General features: G+C 47.2%; 2 protein-coding genes across 3 annotated transcripts in view; both read left to right on the top strand.

Annotated features, from left to right (window-relative positions):
• LOC135551688 (macoilin-1-like) overlaps window positions 1–15,777 on the top strand; it is a 21,778-nt gene extending 6,001 nt beyond the window's left edge. The window contains exons 5-11 of the mRNA XM_064982866.1: window positions 1,121–1,299; window positions 1,453–2,032; window positions 3,232–3,390; window positions 4,064–4,237; window positions 12,352–12,472; window positions 13,154–13,328; window positions 15,181–15,777. Of these exons, the coding sequence (XP_064838938.1) occupies window positions 1,121–1,299; window positions 1,453–2,032; window positions 3,232–3,390; window positions 4,064–4,237; window positions 12,352–12,472; window positions 13,154–13,328; window positions 15,181–15,383 (1,591 nt within the window). The 3' untranslated portion in view covers window positions 15,384–15,777. The remainder of the gene's footprint in view (window positions 1–1,120; window positions 1,300–1,452; window positions 2,033–3,231; window positions 3,391–4,063; window positions 4,238–12,351; window positions 12,473–13,153; window positions 13,329–15,180) is intronic.
• A 3,804-nt stretch (window positions 15,778–19,581) lies between these two features.
• ldlrap1a (low density lipoprotein receptor adaptor protein 1a) overlaps window positions 19,582–23,428 on the top strand; it is a 31,990-nt gene continuing 28,143 nt past the window's right edge. Inside the window, exon 1 of one of the 2 annotated variants that reach the window (XM_064982870.1) lies at window positions 19,582–19,776. In XM_064982870.1, coding sequence (XP_064838942.1) covers window positions 19,692–19,776 — 85 coding nt within the window. In that variant the 5' untranslated portion in view covers window positions 19,582–19,691. The remainder of the gene's footprint in view (window positions 19,777–23,428) is intronic. The other variant, XM_064982869.1, reaches the window with a different exon arrangement.

The following is a 23,428-nucleotide window of genomic DNA, read 5'->3' as shown; positions in this document are numbered from 1 at the left end:
CACTAGATATTGGAACATTTCTGCTATAACAGCCTCCACTCTTCTGGGAAGGCTTTCCACTAGATGTTGGAACATTGCTGCTATAACAGCCTCCACTCTTCTGGGAAGGCTTTCCACTAGATGTTGGAACATTGCTGCTATAACAGCCTCCACTCTTCTGGGAAGGCTTTCCACTAGATGTTGGAACATTGCTGCTATAACAGCCTCCACTCTTCTGGGAAGGCTTTCCACTAGATGTTGGAACATTGCTGCGGGGACTTGCTTCCATTCAGCCACAAGAGCATTAGTGTTAAGATCACTGGAACTAAGGGGCGCGAACCATGGAAAAACAGCCCCAGACCATTATTCCTCATCCACCAAACTTTACAGTTGGCCCAGATTCGTCCGTCGGACTGCTAACTGGTGAAGCGTGATTCATCACTCCAGAGTCCACATTTCCACGGCCGTAATATTAAATGGGGAAAAAACATCAGGCACAAGCAAGAGTATGAAGCAGGAGTAAAATGAAAGTAATCAATCCAAGTGATAAGTGGATTTTACAGCCCTCAAACACAGGAAATAGATGGTGGAAAAAGACAGATCCTCAGGTGGGCGGGGCATGTGTGTTGTTACACATTGTAATTGCTTAGGCAATGGAGGTTTATCAACAAAAGGGGAAACTTTTCTTCTACGCTGAACACGAAGTAGAAATCTTTCATTATTTTTCTTCATTTTGCTATGACAACCATAGCAAAAGTTTCTGTGCTAACTATTTTCTCCTTCCCCTCTCTGCCCTTGTCCCTCCACCTCTCTGCCCTCGTCCCTCCACCTCTCTGCCCTCGTCCCTCCACCTCTCTGCCCTCGTCCCTCCACCTCTCTGCCCTCGTCCCTCCACCTCCACCTCTGCCCTCCGCCCTCTGCCCTCGTCCCTCCATCCTCCACCTCTCTGCCCTTGTCCCTCCACCTCTCTGCCCTCGTCTCTACCCTCGTCTCTCTGCCCTCGTCCCTCCACCTCTCTGCCCTCGTCCCTCCACCTCTCTGCCCTCGTCCCTCCATCCTCCACCTCTCTGCCCTCGTCCCTCCCACCTCTCTGCCCTCGTCCCTCCCACCTCTCTGCCCTCGTCCCTCCATCCTCTGTTAGTATTGGCTACCCGGTGGTGACTCTGGGCTTTGGCTTTAAGAGCTACGTCAGCTACAAGATGAGACTGAGGAAACAGAAAGAGGTGCAGAAGGAGAATGAGTTCTACATGCAGCTCCTACAGCAGGCTCTGCCCCCGGAGCAACAGATGCTACAGAGACAGGAGAGAGAGGCAGAGGAGGGTGAGAGGGAGCATGCAGTACACACACACACACACACACACTTCACTTTACCCTGAGCAACAGATGTTCCGCCAACAATTGGAAGGTGATAGACAAACACACACTCTTGTAATCTTACCTGACCTCTTCCTAACCCTACTTCCTCCTCTCTAGCGGCCATGGCTAAAGGTGTGTCATCAGATGTGGACCCTACCCCGTCGGTTTCCCAAAATGGGTCAACTCCCGGAAAGAAGACCCCCGTTAACGCTTCCGTTACCTTACCGGAACTGGAGTTCCGGGAGAAAGGGAGAGACGGGAACAGCAAGGAACGGGAGGGCAAACAACAACAACAACAACACACAATAGGAATCAACAACAACAGTATCCTCCACACATTGGACTCCACATTACAGGAGACGGAGTATATGGAGAACATAAGGGGGAAGAGACTGAACAACGACCTCGGAGGAGGAGAGATCACACACACAGGCAACACACACACTCCCAAAGAGGAGGTGGGAGGGACAGGGGTAGGGGGAGGGAAGAACTGCAAAAATGCCAGCGGGGGCGGTGTGGCCACAAACTCCTCCCCTCGGAATCACAGCGCCACCAATGGGACCGTGCCGTCGTCTGGCTTGTCCAGTAAGAACGAGAAAAAGACTAAGTCTGCCGGGAAGGGAGGAGCCAATCAGAAGGATCCCGTGGAGAACTGTATTCCCAATAATCAACTGGGCAAGCCTGACGCTCTCGTGCGGTAAGACACACACACACACACACACACACACACACACACACATAGCCAACGTGCACCGGTATGCATATAGACGATCCGGTTTCACCCTCTCCTTGACTTTTCAGGTCGACTGATGCAGTCGGGCTTCTCACAGCAACGCGTGTGTGTGTGTGTGTGTGTGTGTGTGTGTGTGTGTGCATCTGTGCATCAGATTTCATACGGTGTGTGTAGCTGTTATGTTAAACAGCTATTCATGTGAAACTGCGATGTAGTCTACCTTAAACATAGTCCTCGTCCTCGTTCTCTAGGTTGGAGCAGGATGTGAAACTGCGATGTAGTCTACCTTAAACAGCCCTCGTCCTCGTTCTCTAGGTTGGAGCAGGATGTGAAACTGCGATGTAGTCTACCTTAAACATAGCCCTCATCCTCGTTCTCTAGGTTGGAGCAGGATGTGAAACTGCGATGTAGTCTACCTTAAACAGCCCTCGTCCTCGTTCTCTAGGTTGGAGCAGGATGTGAAACTGCAATGTAGTCTACCTTAAACATAGCCCTCATCCTCGTTCTCTAGGTTGGAGCAGGATGTGAAACTGCAATGTAGTCTACCTTAAACATAGCCCTTGCCCTTGTCCTCGCTCTCTGTCTCTCTCTCTCCGCTCTCCTCTCTGTCTCTCTCTCCTCTCTCTAGGTTGGAGCAGGATGTGAAACTGAGATGTAGTCTACCTTAAACATAGTCCTTGCCCTTGTCCTCGCTCTCTGTCTCTCTCTCTCTCCGCTCTCCTCTCCTGTCTCTCTCTCTCCTCTCTCCTACATTTACGTCATTTAGCAGACGCTCTTATCCAGAGCGACTTACAAATTGGTGAATTCACCTTCTGACATCCAGTGGAACAGCCACTTTACAATAGTGCATCTAAATCATTTAAGGGGGGGTGAGAAGGATTACTTTATCCTATCCTAGGTATTCCTTGAAGAGGTGGGGTTTCAGGTGTCTCCGGAAGGTCTCCTCTCTCTGTCTCTGTCTCTCTCTCTCCTCTCTCCTCTCTCTAGGTTGGAGCAGGATGTGAAACTGCGATGTAGTCTACCTTAAACATAGTCCTCGTTCTCGTTCTCTAGGTTGGAGCAGGATGTGAAACCTCTCCTGTCTCTGTCTCTCTCTCTCCTCTCTCTAGGTTGGAGCAGGATGTGAAACCTCTCCTGTCTCTGTCTCTCTCTCCTCTCTCTAGGTTGGAGCAGGATGTGAAACGGCTGAAGGCGGACCTGCAGGCGAGCCGTCAGTTGGAGTCAGATTTACGTTCTCACCTCTCCTCCCTGACCAGCCAGGACAGGAGTCTGCGCTCAGAGCTGGGCCAGCTGCGACAAGACAACGAGATGCTGCAGAACAAGTAGGAACACACACTTGAAGCCTGGGACAAAGCCAAGGATCTCAGAGTATTGGCACAGTGTAGAGGATCGACCTGAGCATAATATCACTCGCCTTGATCACATAAAGAGATGTTTTCTTTTGGATGCAAGGTGATCTTTTGATCAGGGATTGACACTCGGGGAACAAACCTTTTGGCTGTGTGTGTGTGTGTGTGTGTGTGTGTGTGCTCCACAGTGCTGGTGTGTGTGTGTGCTGGTGTGTGTGTGTGTGTGTGTGTGTGTGTGTGCTCCACAGTGCTGGTGTGTGTGTGTGCTGGTGTGTGTGTGTGTGTGCTCCACAGTGCTGTGTGTGTGTGTGTGTGCTCCACAGTGCTGGTGTGTGTGTGTGTGCTCCACAGTGCTGGTGTGTGTGTGTGTGTGCTCCACAGTGCTGGTGTGTGTGCTAGAGTGCTGTGTGTGTGTGTGTGTGTGTGTGTGTGCTCCACAGTGCTGGTGTGTGTGTGTGTGCTCCACAGTGCTGGTGTGTGTGTGTGTGCTCCACAGTGCTGGTGTGTGTGTGTGTGTGCTCCACAGTGCTGGTGTGTGTGCTCCACAGTGCTGGTGTGTGTGTGTGTGTGCTCCACAGTGCTGACGTGTGTGTGTGTGTGTGTGTGTGTGCTCCACAGTGCTGACGTGTGTGTGTGTGCTCCACAGTGCTGACCAGGCCAAGCAAAAGGACAAGCAGACCATCTCCCAGCTAGAGAAGAAGCTGAAGGCAGAGCAGGAGGCCCGGGCGCTGGCGGAGAAACAGCTGGCTGACGAGAGGAAGAGGAAGAAGGTGGAGGAAGCCACCGCAGCCCGGGCTGTAGCACTAGCCGTAGCCTCCAGGTAAACACTCACACCAGGGTTTCCGTTAGCCGGTAATAGCCGGTTTCCATTAGCCGGTTTCCATTAGCCCAGTCATAGCTGGTTTCCATTAGCCCAGTCATAGCTGGTTTCCATTAGCCCAGTCATAGCTGGTTTCCATTAGCCCAGTCATAGCTGGTTTCCATTAGCCCAGTCATAGCCGGTTTCCATTAGCCCAGTCATAGCTGGTTTCCATTAGCCCGGTAATAGCCGGTTTTTGTCCAATACATTTTTAAATTATATTTTTTTAAGCCGATAAATATAATTGGTGCCGGCCAATCGACCAGGAGATGAAGAAACGACCCCAGTGTAAAATAATGTTTCTTTAGCCTCTCCATTGGTGGAAATACCAGTCGATGGAAATACATTTGATTGGTCATGCTTATCGGTCTATAAGTTCATTTGCATAATTTAGTGGAATTAAATTTGGCGCACGTGTACAGTAATATTTGTTACGTAATCTTATTTATTATACACCTACAACATACACAGATACAGAACCGTTGAGTAGAAAATCTGTCAAGACGGGCTTCCGCAGCATCACAAAACGTCAACGGGAGACGGGCTCTGTCAGTGCGTCCCACATCACTTTGCAATGAGCTGGAGGCAGTATGCATTCTGAAAACATATACAGAGTTGTCTGAAACCTGAACGTTTTAATACATATTGTGAGGCATGTCTTGCTTTGCTTCAAAGTAGCCTTTTATATCTCTTCTCGAACGTCTTTCGATAGGATACGTTCATCTCTGTCACATGAAACCGCTCGCATGTTCTGTGCCCTTTTGACGACAGTGCTTTCCCGCCAATTGTGTTATGGAACGGACATTCGCAAATGGCCTACTGCCTTGTGTGCGTTGCTGCGCTTATAATGTTTAGAAAATAATCATTGTTCAACATTTTAAGCTAATTGTTTTTATCTGTTGCATTAGACACAATGCTTTTTAATGTAGCCTTGGCCTACTGGTTGTATGAATGTGGGATCTATCGTCCCACAACTGTTCCAGAGTCAGTTTGGAATAGGCTATTTCTTTCTTGACAAGCTGACCAATAGAATAGGTAGGCTAAACGTTTCTACTATAGTAGGTTGACATGGGCTAGTGATTTTAGCTGTTCGTTAGTCGTCTTGTTAGCCGAGGAAGAGTAAATATGGACAGTTATTCTGACGAGTTCAAAGTGCACATCAGAATTCGGTAAGAAGGAGCGCACAATCGTTGCATCCTCGACATGCATGTTTCTGTTAATATGAATGTCCATTAAAATTAAAATGTTACCGTCAAATGTGGAAAGAAAAAAATAACCTGACTCTGTCAGGGGTGAGTGTACCGACTCTCTGTCAGGGGTGAGTGTACCGACTCTCTGTCAGGGGTGAGTGTACCGACTCTCTGTCAGGGGTGAGTGTTCTGACTCTCTGTCAGGGGTGAGTGTACTGACTCTCTGAATCTCTGTCAGGGGTGAGTGTACCGACTCTCTGTCAGGGGTGAGTGTACCGACTCTCTGTCAGGGGTGAGTGTACCGACTCTCTGTCAGGGGTGAGTGTACCGACTCTCTGTCAGGGGTGAGTGTACCGACTCTCTGACTCTCTGTCAGGGTTGAGTGTACCGACTCTCTGTCAGGGGTGAGTGTACCGACTCTCTTGTCAGGGGTGAGTGTACCGACTCTCTGTCAGGGGTGAGTGTACCGACTCTCTGTCAGGGGTGAGTGTACCGACTCTCTGTCAGGGGTGAGTGTACTGACTCTCTGGATCTCTGTCAGGGGTGAGTGTACCGACTCTCTGTCAGGGGTGAGTGTACCGACTCTCTGGATCTCTGTCAGGGGTGAGTGTACCGACTCTCTGTCAGGGGTGAGTGTACCGACTCTCTGTCAGGGGTGAGTGTACCGACTCTCTGTCAGGGGTGAGTGTACCGACTCTCTGTCAGGGGTGAGTGTACCGACTCTCTGTCAGGGGTGAGTGTACTGACTCTCTGGATCTCTGTCAGGGGTGAGTGTACCGACTCTCTGTCAGGGGTGAGTGTACCGACTCTCTGTCAGGGGTGAGTGTACCGACTCTCTGTCAGGGGTGAGTGTACCGACTCTCTGTCAGGGGTGAGTGTACCGACTCTCTGTCAGGGGTGAGTGTACCGACTCTCTGTCAGGGGTGAGTGTACCGACTCTCTGTCAGGGGTGAGTGTACCGACTCTCTGTCAGGGGTGAGTGTACCGACTCTCTGTCAGGGGTGAGTGTACCGACTCTCTGACTCTCTGTCAGGGGTGAGTGTACCGACTCTCTGACTCTCTGTCAGGGTTGAGTGTACCGACTCTCTGTCAGGGGTGAGTGTACCGACTCTCTTGTCAGGGGTGAGTGTACCGACTCTCTGTCAGGGGTGAGTGTACCGACTCTCTGTCAGGGGTGAGTGTACCGACTCTCTGTCAGGGGTGAGTGTACCGACTCTCTGTCAGGGGTGAGTGTACCGACTCTCTGTCAGGGGTGAGTGTACCGACTCTCTGTCAGGGGTGAGTGTACCGACTCTCTGTCAGGGTTGAGTGTACCGACTCTCTGGATCTCTGTCAGGGGTGAGTGTACCGACTCTCTGACTCTCTGTCAGGGGTGAGTGTACCCGACTCTCTGACTCTCTGTCAGGGGTGAGTGTACCGACTCTCTGGATCTCTGTCAGGGGTGAGTGTACCGACTCTCTGTCAGGGGTGAGTGTACCGACTCTCTGTCAGGGGTGAGTGTACCGACTCTCTGTCAGGGGTGAGTGTACCGACTCTCTGTCAGGGGTGAGTGTACCGACTCTCTGTCAGGGTTGAGTGTACCGACTCTCTGGATCTCTGTCAGGGGTGAGTGTACCGACTCTCTGACTCTCTGTCAGGGGTGAGTGTACCGACTCTCTGTCGGGTGAGTGTACCGACTCTCTGTCAGGGGTGAGTGTACCGACTCTCTGTCAGGGGTGAGTGTACCGACTCTCTGTCAGGGGTGAGTGTACCGACTCTGTCAGGGGTGAGTGTACCGACTCTCTGTCAGGGGTGAGTGTACCGACTCTCTGTCAGGGGTGAGTGTACTGACTCTCTGGATCTCTGTCAGGGGTGAGTGTACCGACTCTCTGTCAGGGGTGAGTGTACTGACTCTGTCAGGGGTGAGTGTACTGACTCTGTCAGGGGTGAGTGTACCGACTCTCTGTCAGGGGTGAGTGTACCGACTCTCTGTCAGGGGTGAGTGTACCGACTCTCTGTCAGGGGTGAGTGTACCGACTCTCTGTCAGGGGTGAGTGTACCGACTCTCTGTCAGGGGTGAGTGTACCGACTCTCTGTCAGGGGTGAGTGTACCGACTCTCTGTCAGGGGTGAGTGTACCGACTCTCTGTCAGGGGTGAGTGTACCGACTCTCTGTCAGGGGTGAGTGTACCGACTCTCTGTCAGGGGTGAGTGTACCGACTCTCTGTCAGGGGTGAGTGTACCGACTCTCTGTCAGGGGTGAGTGTACTGACTCTCTGGATCTCTGTCAGGGGTGAGTGTACCGACTCTCTGACTCTCTGTCAGGGGTGAGTGTACCGACTCTCTGACTCTCTGTCAGGGTTGAGTGTACCGACTCTCTGTCAGGGGTGAGTGTACCGACTCTCTGTCAGGGGTGAGTGTACCGACTCTCTTGTCAGGGGTGAGTGTACCGACTCTCTGTCAGGGGTGAGTGTACCGACTCTCTGTCAGGGGTGAGTGTACTGACTCTCTGGATCTCTGTCAGGGGTGAGTGTACCGACTCTCTGTCAGGGGTGAGTGTACCGACTCTCTGTCAGGGGTGAGTGTACCGACTCTCTGTCAGGGGTGAGTGTACCGACTCTCTGTCAGGGGTGAGTGTACCGACTCTCTGTCAGGGGTGAGTGTACCGACTCTCTGTCAGGGGTGAGTGTACCGACTCTCTGTCAGGGGTGAGTGTACCGACTCTCTGTCAGGGGTGAGTGTACCGACTCTCTGTCAGGGGTGAGTGTACCGACTCTCTGTCAGGGTTGAGTGTACCGACTCTCTGTCAGGGGTGAGTGTACTAACTCTCTGTCAGGGTTGAGTGTACCGACTCTCTGACTCTCTGTCAGGGGTGAGTGTACCGACTCTCTGACTCTCTGTCAGGGGTGAGTGTACCGACTCTCTGACAGGGGTGAGTGTACTGACTCTCTGTCAGGGGTGAGTGTACCGACTCTCTGTCAGGGGTGAGTGTACCGACTCTCTGTCAGGGGTGAGTGTACTGACTCTCTGGATCTCTGTCAGGGGTGAGTGTACCGACTCTCTGTCAGGGGTGAGTGTACTGACTCTCTGTCAGGGGTGAGTGTACTGACTCTCTGTCAGGGGTGAGTGTACTGACTCTCTGACTCTCTGTCAGGGGTGAGTGTACTGACTCTCTGACTCTCTGTCAGGGGTGAGTGTACTGACTCTCTGTCAGGGGTGAGTGTACCGACTCTCTGGCAGGGGTGAGTGTACCGACTCTCTGGCAGGGGTGAGTGTACCGACTCTCTGTCAGGGGTGAGTGTACCAACTCTCTGTCAGGGGTGAGTGTACCGACTCTCTGTCAGGGGTGAGTGTACCGACTCTCTGTCAGGGGTGAGTGTACCGACTCTCTGTCAGGGGTGAGTGTACCGACTCTCTGTCAGGGGTGAGTGTACCGACTCTCTGTCAGGGGTGAGTGTACCGACTCTCTGTCAGGGGTGAGTGTACCGACTCTGTCAGGGGTGAGTGTACCGACTCTGTCAGGGGTGAGTGTACTGACTCTGTCAGGGGTGAGTGTACTGACTCTCTGGATCTCTGTCAGGGGTGAGTGTACTGACTCTCTGGATCTCTGTCAGGGGTGAGTGTACCGACTCTCTGTCAGGGGTGAGTGTACCGACTCTCTGTCAGGGGTGAGTGTACTGACTCTGTCAGGGGTGAGTGTACCGACTCTCTGTCAGGGGTGAGTGTACTGACTCTCTGACTCTCTGTCAGGGGTGAGTGTACTGACTCTGTCAGGGGTGAGTGTACTGACTCTCTGGATCTCTGTCAGGGGTGAGTGTACTGACTCTGTCAGGGGTGAGTGTACTGACTCTCTGGATCTCTGTCAGGGGTGAGTGTACCGACTCTCTGTCAGGGGTGAGTGTACTGACTCTCTGTCAGGGGTGAGTGTACTGACTCTCTGACTCTCTGTCAGGGGTGAGTGTACTGACTCTCTGACTCTCTGTCAGGGGTGAGTGTACTGACTCTCTGTCAGGGGTGAGTGTACTGACTCTCTGTCAGGGGTGAGTGTACTGACTCTCTGTCAGGGGTGAGTGTACTGACTCTCTGTCAGGGGTGAGTGTACTGACTCTCTGACTCTCTGTCAGGGGTGAGTGTACTGACTCTCTGACTCTCTGTCAGGGGTGAGTGTACTGACTCTCTGACTCTCTGTCAGGGGTGAGTGTACTGACTCTCTGACTCTCTGTCAGGGGTGAGTGTACTGACTCTCTGTCAGGGGTGAGTGTACTGACTCTCTGACTCTCTGTCAGGGGTGAGTGTACTGACTCTCTGTCAGGGGTGAGTGTACTGACTCTCTGACTCTCTGTCAGGGGTGAGTGTACTGACTCTCTGACTCTCTGTCAGGGGTGAGTGTACTGACTCTCTGACTCTCTGTCAGGGGTGAGTGTACTGACTCTCTGTCAGGGGTGTGTGTACTGACTCTCTGTCAGGGGTGAGTGTACTGACTCTCTGTCAGGGGTGAGTGTACTGACTCTCTGTCAGGGGTGAGTGTACCGACTCTCTGGATCTCTGTCAGGGGTGAGTGTACTGACTCTCTGACTCTCTGTCAGGGGTGAGTGTACCGACTCTCTGTCAGGGGTGAGTGTACTGACTCTCTGACTCTCTGTCAGGGGTGAGTGTACTGACTCTCTGACTCTCTGTCAGGGGTGAGTGTACTGACTCTCTGTCAGGGGTGTGTGTACTGACTCTCTGACTCTCTGTCAGGGGTGAGTGTACTGACTCTCTGTCAGGGGTGAGTGTACTGACCCTCTGACTCTCTGTCAGGGGTGAGTGTACTGACTCTCTGTCAGGGGTGTGTGTACTGACTCTCTGTCAGGGGTGTGTGTACTGACTCTCTGACTCTCTGTCAGGGGTGAGTGTACTGACTCTCTGACTCTCTGTCAGGGGTGAGTGTACTGACTCTCTGACTCTCTGTCAGGGGTGAGTGTACTGACTCTCTGACTCTCTGTCAGGGGTGAGTGTACCGACTCTCTGTCAGGGGTGAGTGTACTGACTCTCTGACTCTCTGTCAGGGGTGAGTGTACTGACTCTCTGTCAGGGGTGAGTGTACTGACTCTCTGTCAGGGGTGAGTGTACTGACTCTCTGACTCTCTGTCAGGGGTGAGTGTACTGACTCTCTGTCAGGGGTGAGTGTACTGACTCTCTGTCAGGGGGTGTGTACTGACTCTCTGTCAGGGGTGAGTGTACTGACTCTCTGTCAGGGGTGAGTGTACTGACTCTCTGTCAGGGGTGAGTGTACCGACTCTCTGGATCTCTGTCAGGGGTGAGTGTACTGACTCTCTGACTCTCTGTCAGGGGTGAGTGTACTGACTCTCTGACTCTCTGTCAGGGGTGAGTGTACTGACTCTCTGACTCTCTGTCAGGGGTGAGTGTACTGACTCTCTGTCAGGGGTGAGTGTACTGACTCTCTGTCAGGGGTGAGTGTACTGACTCTCTGTCAGGGGTGAGTGTACTGACTCTCTGTCAGGGGTGAGTGTACTGACTCTCTGTCAGGGGTGAGTGTACTGACTCTCTGGATCTCTGTCAGGGGTGAGTGTACCGACTCTCTGTCAGGGGTGAGTGTACTGACTCTCTGTCAGGGGTGAGTGTACTGACTCTCTGTCAGGGGTGTGTGTACTGACTCTCTGACTCTCTGTCAGGGGTGTGTGTACTGACTCTCTGTCAGGGGTGTGTGTACTGACTCTCTGACTCTCTGTCAGGGGTGAGTGTACTGACTCTCTGTCAGGGGTGAGTGTACTGACTCTCTGACTCTCTGTCAGGGGTGAGTGTACTGACTCTCTGACTCTCTGTCAGGGGTGAGTGTACTGACTCTCTGTCAGGGGTGAGTGTACTGACTCTCTGACTCTCTGTCAGGGGTGTGTGTACTGACTCTCTGTCAGGGGTGTGTGTACTGACTCTCTGACTCTCTGTCAGGGGTGAGTGTACTGACTCTCTGACTCTCTGTCAGGGGTGAGTGTACTGACTCTCTGACTCTCTGTCAGGGGTGTGTGTACTGACTCTCTGTCAGGGGTGAGTGTACTGACTCTCTGACTCTCTGTCAGGGGTGAGTGTACTGACTCTCTGTCAGGGGTGTGTGTACTGACTCTCTGTCAGGGGTGAGTGTACCGACTCTCTGACTCTCTGTCAGGGGTGTGTGTACTGACTCTCTGTCAGGGGTGAGTGTACTGACTCTCTGACTCTCTGTCAGGGGTGTGTGTACTGACTCTCTGACTCTCTGTCAGGGGTGAGTGTACTGACTCTCTGACTCTCTGTCAGGGGTGAGTGTACTGACTCTCTGTCAGGGGTGTGTGTACTGACTCTCTGTCAGGGGTGAGTGTACTGACTCTCTGACTCTCTGTCAGGGGTGTGTGTACTGACTCTCTGTCAGGGGTGAGTGTACTGACTCTCTGACTCTCTGTCAGGGGTGTGTGTACTGACTCTCTGACTCTCTGTCAGGGGTGAGTGTACTGACTCTCTGTCAGGGGTGTGTGTACTGACTCTCTGACTCTCTGTCAGGGGTGTGTGTACTGACTCTCTGTCAGGGGTGTGTGTACTGACTCTCTGCCTCTCTGTCAGGGGTGAGTGTACTGACTCTCTGACTCTCTGTCAGGGGTGTGTGTACTGACTCTCTGTCAGGGGTGAGTGTACTGACTCTCTGACTCTCTGTCAGGGGTGAGTGTACTGACTCTCTGTCAGGGGTGTGTGTACTGACTCTCTGACTCTCTGTCAGGGGTGTGTGTACTGACTCTCTGTCAGGGGTGTGTGTACTGACTCTCTGACTCTCTGACTCTCTGTCAGGGGTGAGTGTACTGACTCTCTGTCAGGGGTGAGTGTACTGACTCTCTGACTCTCTGTCAGGGGTGAGTGTACTGACTCTCTGTCTCTCTGTCAGGGGTGAGTGTACCGACTCCTTGCGTGGGCGGATCAGAGAGTTGGAGACGGAGTGTAAGAAACTCAACATCGACGTGAAACTGGAAGAAGAGCACATTAGAGAGCTGGAGGGGAAATGCCAGGTGAGTCCATCCTTCAATCTTAGATATTTATCCTTTCTGTGACCGTCTCATAAATGCTGTATCAGCAAGTTGCTGCTGATTCCTTTACTTTGACATGGTTTGAAGATATTACATTGCTTCTCTAAATTTAAGTTTTTTTTCTTCTTCAATTTGAGTTATTTTACTCTGAGCCAGAGCGACTTACAGTGCATACATATTTGTACTTTTTCGTACTGGTCCCCCTGTGGGAAGGGAACCCACAACCCTGGTGTTGTAAGTGGCATGCACTACCAGCTGAGCCACACAGGATCCCTTATGAGGAGTTAGTTTGTGGTTTCAGATGTTCATGATGAGGTGTTGATGTCTACTCTCTCTCTCTCCTCCCTTTCCTTTCCTCTACTCTTTCTACCCCCTCCCCCCTCCTCTTCCCTCTCTTTCCTCCCTCCCTCCTCCTCTACTCTCTCTCCTCCCTCCCCCCTCCTCTTCCCTCTCTTTCCTCCCTCCCTCCTCCTCTTCTCTCTCTCCCTCCCCCTCTTCTCTCTCTCCTCCCCCTCTTCTCTCCTCCCTCCTCTTCTCTCTCTCTCCTACCTCCCCCCTCCTCTTCTCTCTCTCCTACCTCCCCCCTCCTCTTCTCTCTCTCCTCCCTCCCCCCTCCTCTTCTCTCTCCTCCCTCCCCCTCCTCCCTCCTCCTCCTCTCTCTAGGAGCTGCGTAAGTACAAGGAGAATGAGAAGGACATGGAGGTGTTGATGTCTGCGCTGTCGGCCATGCAGGATAAAACCCAGCACCTGGAGAACAGCCTGTCTGCTGAGACCAGGATCAAACTAGACCTCTTCTCTGCCCTGGGAGACGCCAAGAGACAGCTGGAGATCGCACAAGGTACAGTTCCCTACCCTGACCCTCTACCGCGGTACGACAGCGACCGGCTTCTAGCGGAGCCATTGTGTTCATAGACTAGGATCAAACTCTGAAAGCTGGATTGCAGAAGGTTCACTAGCATTACCTCAGGGTTTCATCTACCATCACATAAACAGGATGCTCCTTAAGGTAACCTAGCATTATCTCACGGTTTCATCTACCATTACATAAACAGGATGCTCCATAAGGTAACCTACTAGCATTACCTCACGGTTTCATCTACCATTACATAAACAAGATGCTCCTTAAGGTAACCTACTAGCATTACCTCACGGTTTCATCTACCATTACATAAACAAGATGCTCCATAAGGTAACCTACTAGCATTACCTCAGGGGTTCATCTACCATTACATAAACAAGATGCTCCATAAGGTAACCTACTAGCATTACCTCACGGTTTCATCTACCATTACATAAACAAGATGCTCCTTAAGGTAACCTACTAGCATTATCTCACGGTTTCATCTACCATTACATAAACAAGATGCTCCTTAAGGTAACCTACTAGCATTACCTCACGGTTTCATCTACCATTAAATAAACAAGATGCTCCTTAAGGTAACCTACTAGCATTACCTCACGGTTTCATCTACCATTACATAAACAAGATGCTCCTTAAGGTAACCTACTAGCATTATCTCACGGTTTCATCTACCATTACATAAACAAGATGCTCCTTAAGGTAACCTACTAGCATTACCTCACGGTTTCATCTACCATTACATAAACAAGATGCTCCATAAGGTAACCTACTAGCATTACCTCAGGGGTTCATCTACCATTACATAAACAGGGTGCTCCTTAAGGTAACCTACTAGCATTACCTCACGGTTTCATCTACCATTACATAAACAAGATGCTCCTTAAGGTAACCTAGCATTACCTCACGGTTTCATCTACCATTACATAAACAGGGTGCTCCTTAAGGTAACCTACTAGCATTACCTCACGGTTTCATCTACCATTACATAAACAGGATGCTCCATAAGGTAACCTACTAGCATTACCTCACGGTTTCATCTACCATTACATAAACAAGATGCTCCTTAAGGTAACCTAGCATTACCTCACGGTTTCATCTACCATTACATAAACAAGATGCTCCTTAAGGTAACCTACTAGCATTACCTCACGGTTTCATCTACCATTACATAAACAAGATGCTCCTTAAGGTAACCTACTAGCATTACCTCACGGTTTCATCTACCATTACATAAACAGGATGCTCCATAAGGTAACCTACTAGCATTACCTCACGGTTTCATCTACCATTACATAAACAGGGTGCTCCTTAAGGTAACCTACTAGCATTACCTCAGGGTTTCATCTACCATTACATAAACAGGGTGCTCCTTAAGGTAACCTACTAGCATTACCTCACGGTTTCATCTACCATTACATAAACAGGGTGCTCCTTAAGGTAACCTAGCATTACCTCACGGTTTAATCTACCATTACATAAACAAGATGCTCCTTAAGGTAACCTAGCATTACCTCACGGTTTCATCTACCATTACATAAACAGGATGCTCCTTAAGGTAACCTACTAGCATTACCTCACGGTTTCATCTACCATTACATAAACAAGATGCTCCTTAAGGTAACCTACTAGCATTATCTCACGGTTTCATCTACCATTACATAAACAAGATGCTCCTTAAGGTAACCTAGCATTACCTCACGGTTTCATCTACCATTACATAAACAGGATGCTCTGCTGCTTGATCCAGAGATGTCAGCAACATGAAGAGAATGGCAACAAAGTGAGAGGCCATCTGTCATCTAACCCCCACCTCCTCCCCCCCCCCTAGGTCAGATCCACCAGAGAGACCAGGAGATAGCGGAGTTGAAGCAGAAGATAGCGGAGGTGATGGCGGTGATGCCCAGTATCTCCTACAGCAACGACAGCAGCAGCCTCAGCCCGGTTACGCCGCACTACTCCTCCAAGTTCATGGACAATAGTCCCTCTTCTCTTGATCCCAATGCATCTGTCTACCAGCCACTCAAAAAGTGACAGTAGCACACACACATTAATACACACTAACACACTTACTCACAAGGCAGCATACATAGTCCCATTACACACATTAATACACACTAACACACTTACTCACAAGGCAGCATACATAGTCCCATTACACACATTAATACACACTAACACACTTACTCACAAGGCAGCATACATAGTCCCATTACACACATTAATACACACTAACACACTTACTCACAAGGCAGCATACATAGTCCCATTACACACATTAATACACACTAACACTCTTACTCACAAGGCAGCATACATAGTCCCATTACACACATTAATACACACTAACACACTTACTCACAAGGCAGCATACATAGTCCCATTACACACATTAATACACACTAACACACTTACTCACAAGGCAGCATACATAGTCCCATTACACACATTAATACACACTAACACACTTACTCACAAGGCAGCATACATAGTCCCATTACACACATTAATACACACTAACACACTTACTCACAAGGCAGCATACATAGTCCCATTACACACATTTTTCATACACACATACAAAGATAAATACTTTTGGTCATGTTTTTAAGTTGTGTTTTTGAGAAGCGATAGGAAATGTTTTTTTCGGAGGTGTCGAGTACTTGCCTCTCAAAAATGGGACACACCAGACCCAATTGGTCATGGGTTTGTTCCCATGGCGACGCTTTGTTGTTGTTTTTTTTTTTTTTTGTCTGTTTTTGGAACAGATGGAGAGGTTGTGTAAAACGACAGTAGGGAAGATGTTGACTTTTTTGGGATTGAGCCATTCTGATTTAACTGGTAAGAGACACCTAAAGGGACATCAGGTTGACAAGGACGCTGTCCAAAATAACACCCTATTCCCTATTTTGACCCGGGCCCAGTGGGAGATGGAGGCAGACGAGGACTGGCTGGTTAGTTGATATGAATGTTTAGAAAGACTCATTGTATTCCTCGGTCACTCTTTCAGTCAGGGATTCGCTCTCTCTTCTCTCTCCATTCTAGTTCAGGTTTTTTGACTTTGAGTGTATTGCCAAACTTCTCTTGCTTTTAAATGAGACAACTGAAACATTTTGAATTGTTAAAATGGCACCTTCTGTGAGTTTGATTATGACTGTAAAATGCTTTGTTCGTGTTTTGGTTTTATCGCCCTAAAGTGAGGATTTTTTTTTTTTTAAGTGACACATTTCAGTATTAGTTATGATGACAATGGTAATATCATCATAACTAAATGTACAGATCGCCAATTTGTACATTATTCCATTTTGAAAACTGTAACTGACTCCAAACAGTGTCCGGGATTATCAATTAACTCAAAACACTCCTGATTTGTAGCGTTAACTCAAACACTCCGGTCAAGAAATCTCTCAAAATAGGATTGTCAATCAATATGACCTGGTACTGTCTAGAGGTTAAGCAATGTCATCTGTTTGCTGTTAAATGTACTTAAACCTGTCTCTCCTTTTGGACCAAATTGCGATCTTTTGTTAGGCCATATAACTAAAAACATACTGGATTTAATGATGTCTAGGTAACTGATATTTTACCTGTTGTCAATTTCACTGTGCCTTGCAATTCCTTTTTATTTTTTATTTTTTAAGTAGTTAGTATAATGAGTTACTTTGTCGATCTTGATATAGGACCCTCCCTCCAGGCTGTGTCTCAATAACGTGAGCTTTCTGGCAAGTGGAAGCAACATATGGTGAAAGTTTATCCAGGCCTCTCACCTATCATGAAGGAAGGAAGTCAGTGTCGTGGATGGAGATGTCCCCTTATTTCTCACCATCTCCCTTTTCTATTAGGCCCCGTTCTCTGATGCAACACTGACCCAAGTAAACAATGGGATTTGGTTCATCCCGTTTTGTATAGGGAGTTCGGAACGACCCTGTCCGCCAAACAGCTATTTAAATATGCCTGGAGCCTAAAGTTTTACCTGGCCAAGCCATGGGGTCAGTAGAACAAACACCAGGCCTTTTATGTCCAATACTACGGTAGCCCAGTGGACATCTATCTGTTTACAACCAGGGTTTTGGGGTCAATTCCATTTCAATTCCAGGCCATTCAGGAAGTACACTGACATTCCAATTTACTTTTTTTTTTTTATAAGGGAAAATGTGGAATTGGAATTTGGTTAACTCTGAATTGAAATGGAATTGACCCCCGAAACCCTGTTTACAACCATGTACATTATGACATAGCGATGAATATTCTAGTATTTCAGTTCAAAGTGCCACGTTTTTTGGTGTTTTCTTAAATAGAGCTCCCTCTCCATTTCGTTAGATTGATGTATCTCTAGCTTGCTTTAGGTTTGGATCAAAGGCATCAGAACATGGCTACACATTGTTGTGCTCATGCATTTGACATGTAGTTTTTTTTTTTAAGTTTTTTTTTACATTCTTTGAAAGCAAGTCGAGTAATTGGTTAGATTTGACTCACTCGCTGCACTATTGTTGCGCTTATGTATTTGTTGCAGCCATTTATTGTTTTCTCTTATTAAGTATTATGTTTGGATTTCTCTCAATCTCTTTCTAGAATGAGTCCAGATCTGTTTCTGCTCATGCCAACCAAAAATGTCTTGACAAAATGTCAACTCCGCTGAGTTGGCAAACAAGCGCGAACAGGTCTGGGACCAGGCTAATCTCTTTCCGCCCGGGATGAACGTGTGACGTTTATGCATTTGGGAAGTTACACCCTGCCCGCTGGGCACACGCAGGTTGAATCAACTTTGTTTCCACATTTCAATGGAATTACATTGAACCAACTGGAATAGACATTGAATTAACTGTACCCAGTGGGTGATCAGTTTGCCGTGTTTTTCTGCTGTAGGGTGAAGTTGCCCCGTCACAAGACGGCGATCTTGGGTCAATTTTACATTATCCCCACTATTGTTAAAATTAGGATTATGGGGAGAGGAAACTGATCCTAGAGGAAACGTCATCCCGGAGCCGTGTTTTCTCATGTTTCCTACCTGGAAAGTATTGGTGTGGATCATAATAACGGATTTGTGACCTGTTTTGTTTAAAAAAAAAAATGTTCTACATGTTTTAATGGGAAAGAAAATAAGTGTTTCGTTTCTCCTGTTTTCGTTGTTCCACCATGTTGTTTTCTCTCAACGTGATGATGGTGTCGGCCGCGTCCAAACTCCACTCACTTTGGGGCCCTCACCTGGAATTAAAGAAGTATCTTGCAGGCGATGATGATGCAAGCTGTTTGAGAACAATCTGTGTTTGTATTTCTTTCTCTCGCAGATATTCATACCCATAATTATGTTTACGTGTACACATTGTTTAAGACTACTAAATCTACCGGAGCAGTTTTAGATCGTTGAAAGGATGACACGGCGGGAAACAGGTTTTGTTGAAACTAGTGAGTCAGGTGAAGATAATACCACAGTGAGAATGAGTGGGTTACAGAAGACGGGGAAACAAGATAAGTATAGTTGTGATGGGGATATTGGACCAGTGCTACATGGGAAATCCGTTGAGAGTCTCCAGGAAAATCAGGAATGTGTTGGAGCAAACTGTTGAGTCGGTGCGAGAAGACGTGGTCATATTTAGAATAGTGTGCGGAGCATTAGAAGCGTGTTTTAAGCCTCAAAAAGATATCGGAGTGAAATGTTTCCTGTATGGATTTTTTTTAAGCAGGGCGCCTTATCAAGAAGGTTAATTCTGGGGTGGCGCAAGAAGTAATGGCGATAATATAACTGAAGACAGATGGCACTAAAACATTGGATGCCAACCTTCGTTAAACCCCATCGAAGTAGATAGTTGAAACATTGTACGTCCGATGAGTGGAAAACTTGAGGAGAAACGTGTAGTTCCGATTTTTCTATGAGCATTACCGTCCGTCCTCTGGTTTACTTTAATACTGAATGCAGCTTTGAAAACATGAAGGAGAGCAAACGTTTATGACCACAAGATGGCGACAGTACATTCTCGGTTGGAACTCATGACTTTTGCACTAAAATAGAAAAAAAAAACATTGAGACATGTAGCCTGGCATCTTTATTGTCACCTGTCGGTATCACAGTCGCAGATAACAGGTAATTAAAGCAACGACAGTGATTTGTTTGAATCAAATGCCACTTGACACAAAAACTATTTGATCCTCTTGGGATTCCCTCTCATGACGTAGGCTTGCGTGGGGATTGCCCATTCGGTTGATTGACAGGTATAGCGCCGCCCAAATTCAAGTCATCCCAAGAATCAAAGCCCCGAAGTCAACAACAGTCTTGGAGCTCCAAGGTCTAGAAATAACCTTACTACAACCACGTTGTCAGGTTTCCTTGTCCTAAATTCGGCGATGGATGCCATGAGGTCGGCTGGAAGAGCTATCATTCGAAGTCCAATTATAGCGAAACGGTCTTGGAATACGGGCAAACATAAAAGTAAGATTTTAAGTAAAAATGTCTCTCTCTTCTTCACTCCTGTTCACACATCCATTGAAGGGAACAAAGCAGTCGGAAAACAGTTGTTATTAGTGTAAACTCAGAACATTATTAATACATTTGCTCATTTTGATGTGTGTATGTCAAATGCCCATGCTATGCCGAATTTATTATGACAGTATGTTGGCTACTTAATAACACTTGTTACAACTAGTGCACCATTTTACATCATCATCAATTTCCATTGCGTGTGTTTCATTAGTTTATTTACTAGGCTAGCCTACTGTTATCATAAGATGATTGGTGGCACGAGAAGGCCTAATTAATTAAATTAAAAACTAACATGTAGTCACCAGGTTTCATATCAAATTAACCAGGCTGCAAAAAATAATCTTTTTTTTTTTTCCTGATGGGATTTTGACAAGATTGTCCTTCCCGAGAGAGACGGACTAGCAATGTAATTGGGCTACCAGTTCACCACTACCACCAAGTCTTCCCATATGAGAACAGAACATGAAATGCAACACAACCTTGAAGTGATCTAACTGCATGTTTTAGATAACAGTACTGTAACGACCCTGGGTATTGTTCCTTTATGATCTAGTCGGGTCATTACAGTACTATATGATTTCCTGTTACAGTCGCCTACTATATACTGTAAGTAGCCTACTTTTAAAAAATACAAATCTTTAGAATAACAAATGCCCGTTGTGATACCAATGTTTTAAATCAAGTCTAGCCTTCTCTACAGTAGTTTGCATGTCTGTGCAGAGTAGCATTCTAAGCACCTTTCCGTTGGAATAGTCTCTCACCCAGTTTGGAATCCTGTTGTGTTCCAAACCCAGTTTGGAATCCTGTTGTGTTCCAAACCCAGTTTGGAACACAACACAGTGGCTGTTTTGTACACTAATGTTCCAACTTCCCGGCACTGTGGGGCATTAAAAGGTCAGTTGGCCACCACTGCATGTCAGCGTCCCTCCCTATTTGTTACATAGTGTACTACTTTTGACCAGAGCCCTATGAGACCTGCTCAAAAGTGGTGCACTATATAGGGAATAGGGTGCCATGTGGGATTCAGTTGGGTGCTAAGTCTCACTTGATCCTGGGCTGGGGGGAAGGGGGGAATGGGGAAAATGGAACTACTTGTCTCTATAACCACGGTAACAGCTACAGGAGTGCTCCATGTCAGCAAATCCTCACACAGTTTATCAAATATATCCAATACATTCTAACAATAAAAATAAATGTCTTCAAAAATGGAAGAAAGTCGGAAGGAGGCGAGATCAGGTGGGACCTTTCAGGTGTTCCAGGTGTTCCAGGTATTTCAGGTGTTCCAGGTATTTCAGGTGTTCCAGGTATTCCAGGTGTTCCAGGTATTCCAGGTATTTCAGGTGTTCCAGGTATTCCAGGTGTTCCAGGTATTTCAGGTGTTCCAGGTGTTTCAGGTGTTCCAGGTATTCCAGGTGTTCCAGGTATTTCAGGTGTTCCAGGTATTCCAGGTGTTCCAGGTATTCCAGGTATTTCAGGTGTTCCAGGTATTCCAGGTGTTTCAGGTGTTCCAGGTGTTTCAGGTGTTCCAGGTATTCCAGGTGTTCCAGGTATTCCAGGTATTTCAGGTGTTCCAGGTATTCCAGGTGTTCCAGGTATTTCAGGTGTTCCAGGTATTTCAGGTGTTCCAGGTATTTCAGGTGTTCCCGCCGGGGGAAATTATAGCATGTAAATTAGAGGTTGACCGATTATGATTTTTCAACGCCGACACCGATTTGTTGGAGGACTAAAAAAAGCAGATACCGATTAATCGGATGATTTAAAAAAAAAAATAATGTTTTGATATTTTTTATATATATATATATTATTATTTGTAATAATGACAATGACAACAATACTGAATGAACACTTATTTTAACTTAATATAATAAATCAATTTAGTCTCAAATAAATAATGAAACATGTTCAATTTGGTTTAAATAATGCAAAACCAAAGTGTCGGAGAAGAAAGTAAAAGTGCAATATGTGCCATGTAAAAAAGCTAACATTTAAGTTCCTTGCTCAGAACTTGAGAACATATGAAAGCTGGTGGTTCCTTTTAATATGAATCTTCAATATTCCCAGGTAAGAAGTTTTAGGTTGTAGTTAATATAGGAATTAAAGGACTATTTATCTCTATACCATTTGTATTTCATATACCTTTGACTATTGGATGTTCTTATAGGCACTATAGTATTGCCAGCCTAATCTCGGGAGTTGATAGGCTTGAAGTCATTAACAGCGCAATGCTTGAAGCACAGCGAAGAGCTGCTGGCAAATGCAGGAAAGTGCTGTTTGAATGAATGCTTACGAGCCTGCTGCTGCCTACCACCGCTCAGTCAGACTGCTCTATCAAATATCAAATCATAGACTTAATTATAATATAATAACACACAGAAATTCGAGCCTTAGGTCATTAATATGGTCAAATCCAGAAACTATCATTTCCGAAAACAAAATGTTTTTTTCTTCAGTGAAATATGGATTCTGTATTTTATTTAACGGGTGGAATTCCAAAGTCTAAATATTGCTCTTACATGGCACAACATTCAATGTTATGTCATAATTATGTAAAATTCTGGCAAATGAATTCCGGCCTTTGTTAGGAAGAAACAGTTCGCAACGAGCCAGGCGGCCCAACTGCTGCATAAACCCTGACTCTGTTTGCACAGAACGCAAGAGAAGTGACACAATTTGCCTAGTTAAAATAACTTAATGTTAGCAGGCAATATTAACTAAGTATGCAGGTTTAAAAATATACAGTTACATACACTTAGGTTGGAGTCATTAAAATGTTTCAACCACTCCACAAATTTCTTGTTAATAACAAACTATAGTTTTGGCAAGTCAGATCAAATTCTCCCTTAGCTAGCCAGAGAAATGTTGTGCAACATTAGCCAACTTAATAACTGATCACATATTAATTTTTTTATGGTGTGAAAATTAGCTGGCTAATAAAGTCAGACCGCTAACATTAGCTAGCTAACCTTACAACATCAGATGACCAATTCACTACAGTATTAACTATTAACATTTCTGTCCCTCATGTTATAACGTGTTAGTTGCTTACTGGACCCTGGCAATCTGTGTGAAATGTGAACTTGCTAATGAACTAACTACTATCTGTGAACTGATGTAACGGATGTGAAACGGCTAGCTTAGTTAGCGGTGCTCTAAATAGCGTTTCAATCGGTGACGTCACTTGCTCTGAGACCTTGAAGTAGTCGTTCCCCTTGCTCTGCTTTTGTGGAGCGATGGGTAACGAAGCTTCGAGGGTGACTGTTGTTGATGTGTGCAGAGAGTCCCTGGTTCGCGCCCTGGTATGGGCGAGAGGACGGTCTAAAGTTATACTGTTACACTGACAGTATGTGGTTAATTTTCAGAATGAGAGAATTAGGTGAAACTGAGGAGTTGCGTGTAAACTGGGCCAGGCTGGATTCCACTGTAAAGGAAAACAAGACACTTTCCCTCTTTCTCACTTCTTCAATGCAGCGGATAAGAAGGGGGTACGCCAGGTGTTACTCTCTGCCTGAACGAGATCAATTATACCAGCAATGGGTCTCGTGCTCTGCTGGCACATTGTAGAACAAATGTCCACAGGCAGAAAGTGTACAATGTAATAATG

This window comes from Oncorhynchus masou, chromosome 13 (assembly GCF_036934945.1).
Source record: "Oncorhynchus masou masou isolate Uvic2021 chromosome 13, UVic_Omas_1.1, whole genome shotgun sequence".
Lineage (NCBI taxonomy): Eukaryota > Metazoa > Chordata > Actinopteri > Salmoniformes > Salmonidae > Oncorhynchus > Oncorhynchus masou.
The sequence above is the reverse complement of the archived record's forward strand: the minus strand, read 5'-3'. Positions and strand labels throughout refer to the sequence as shown.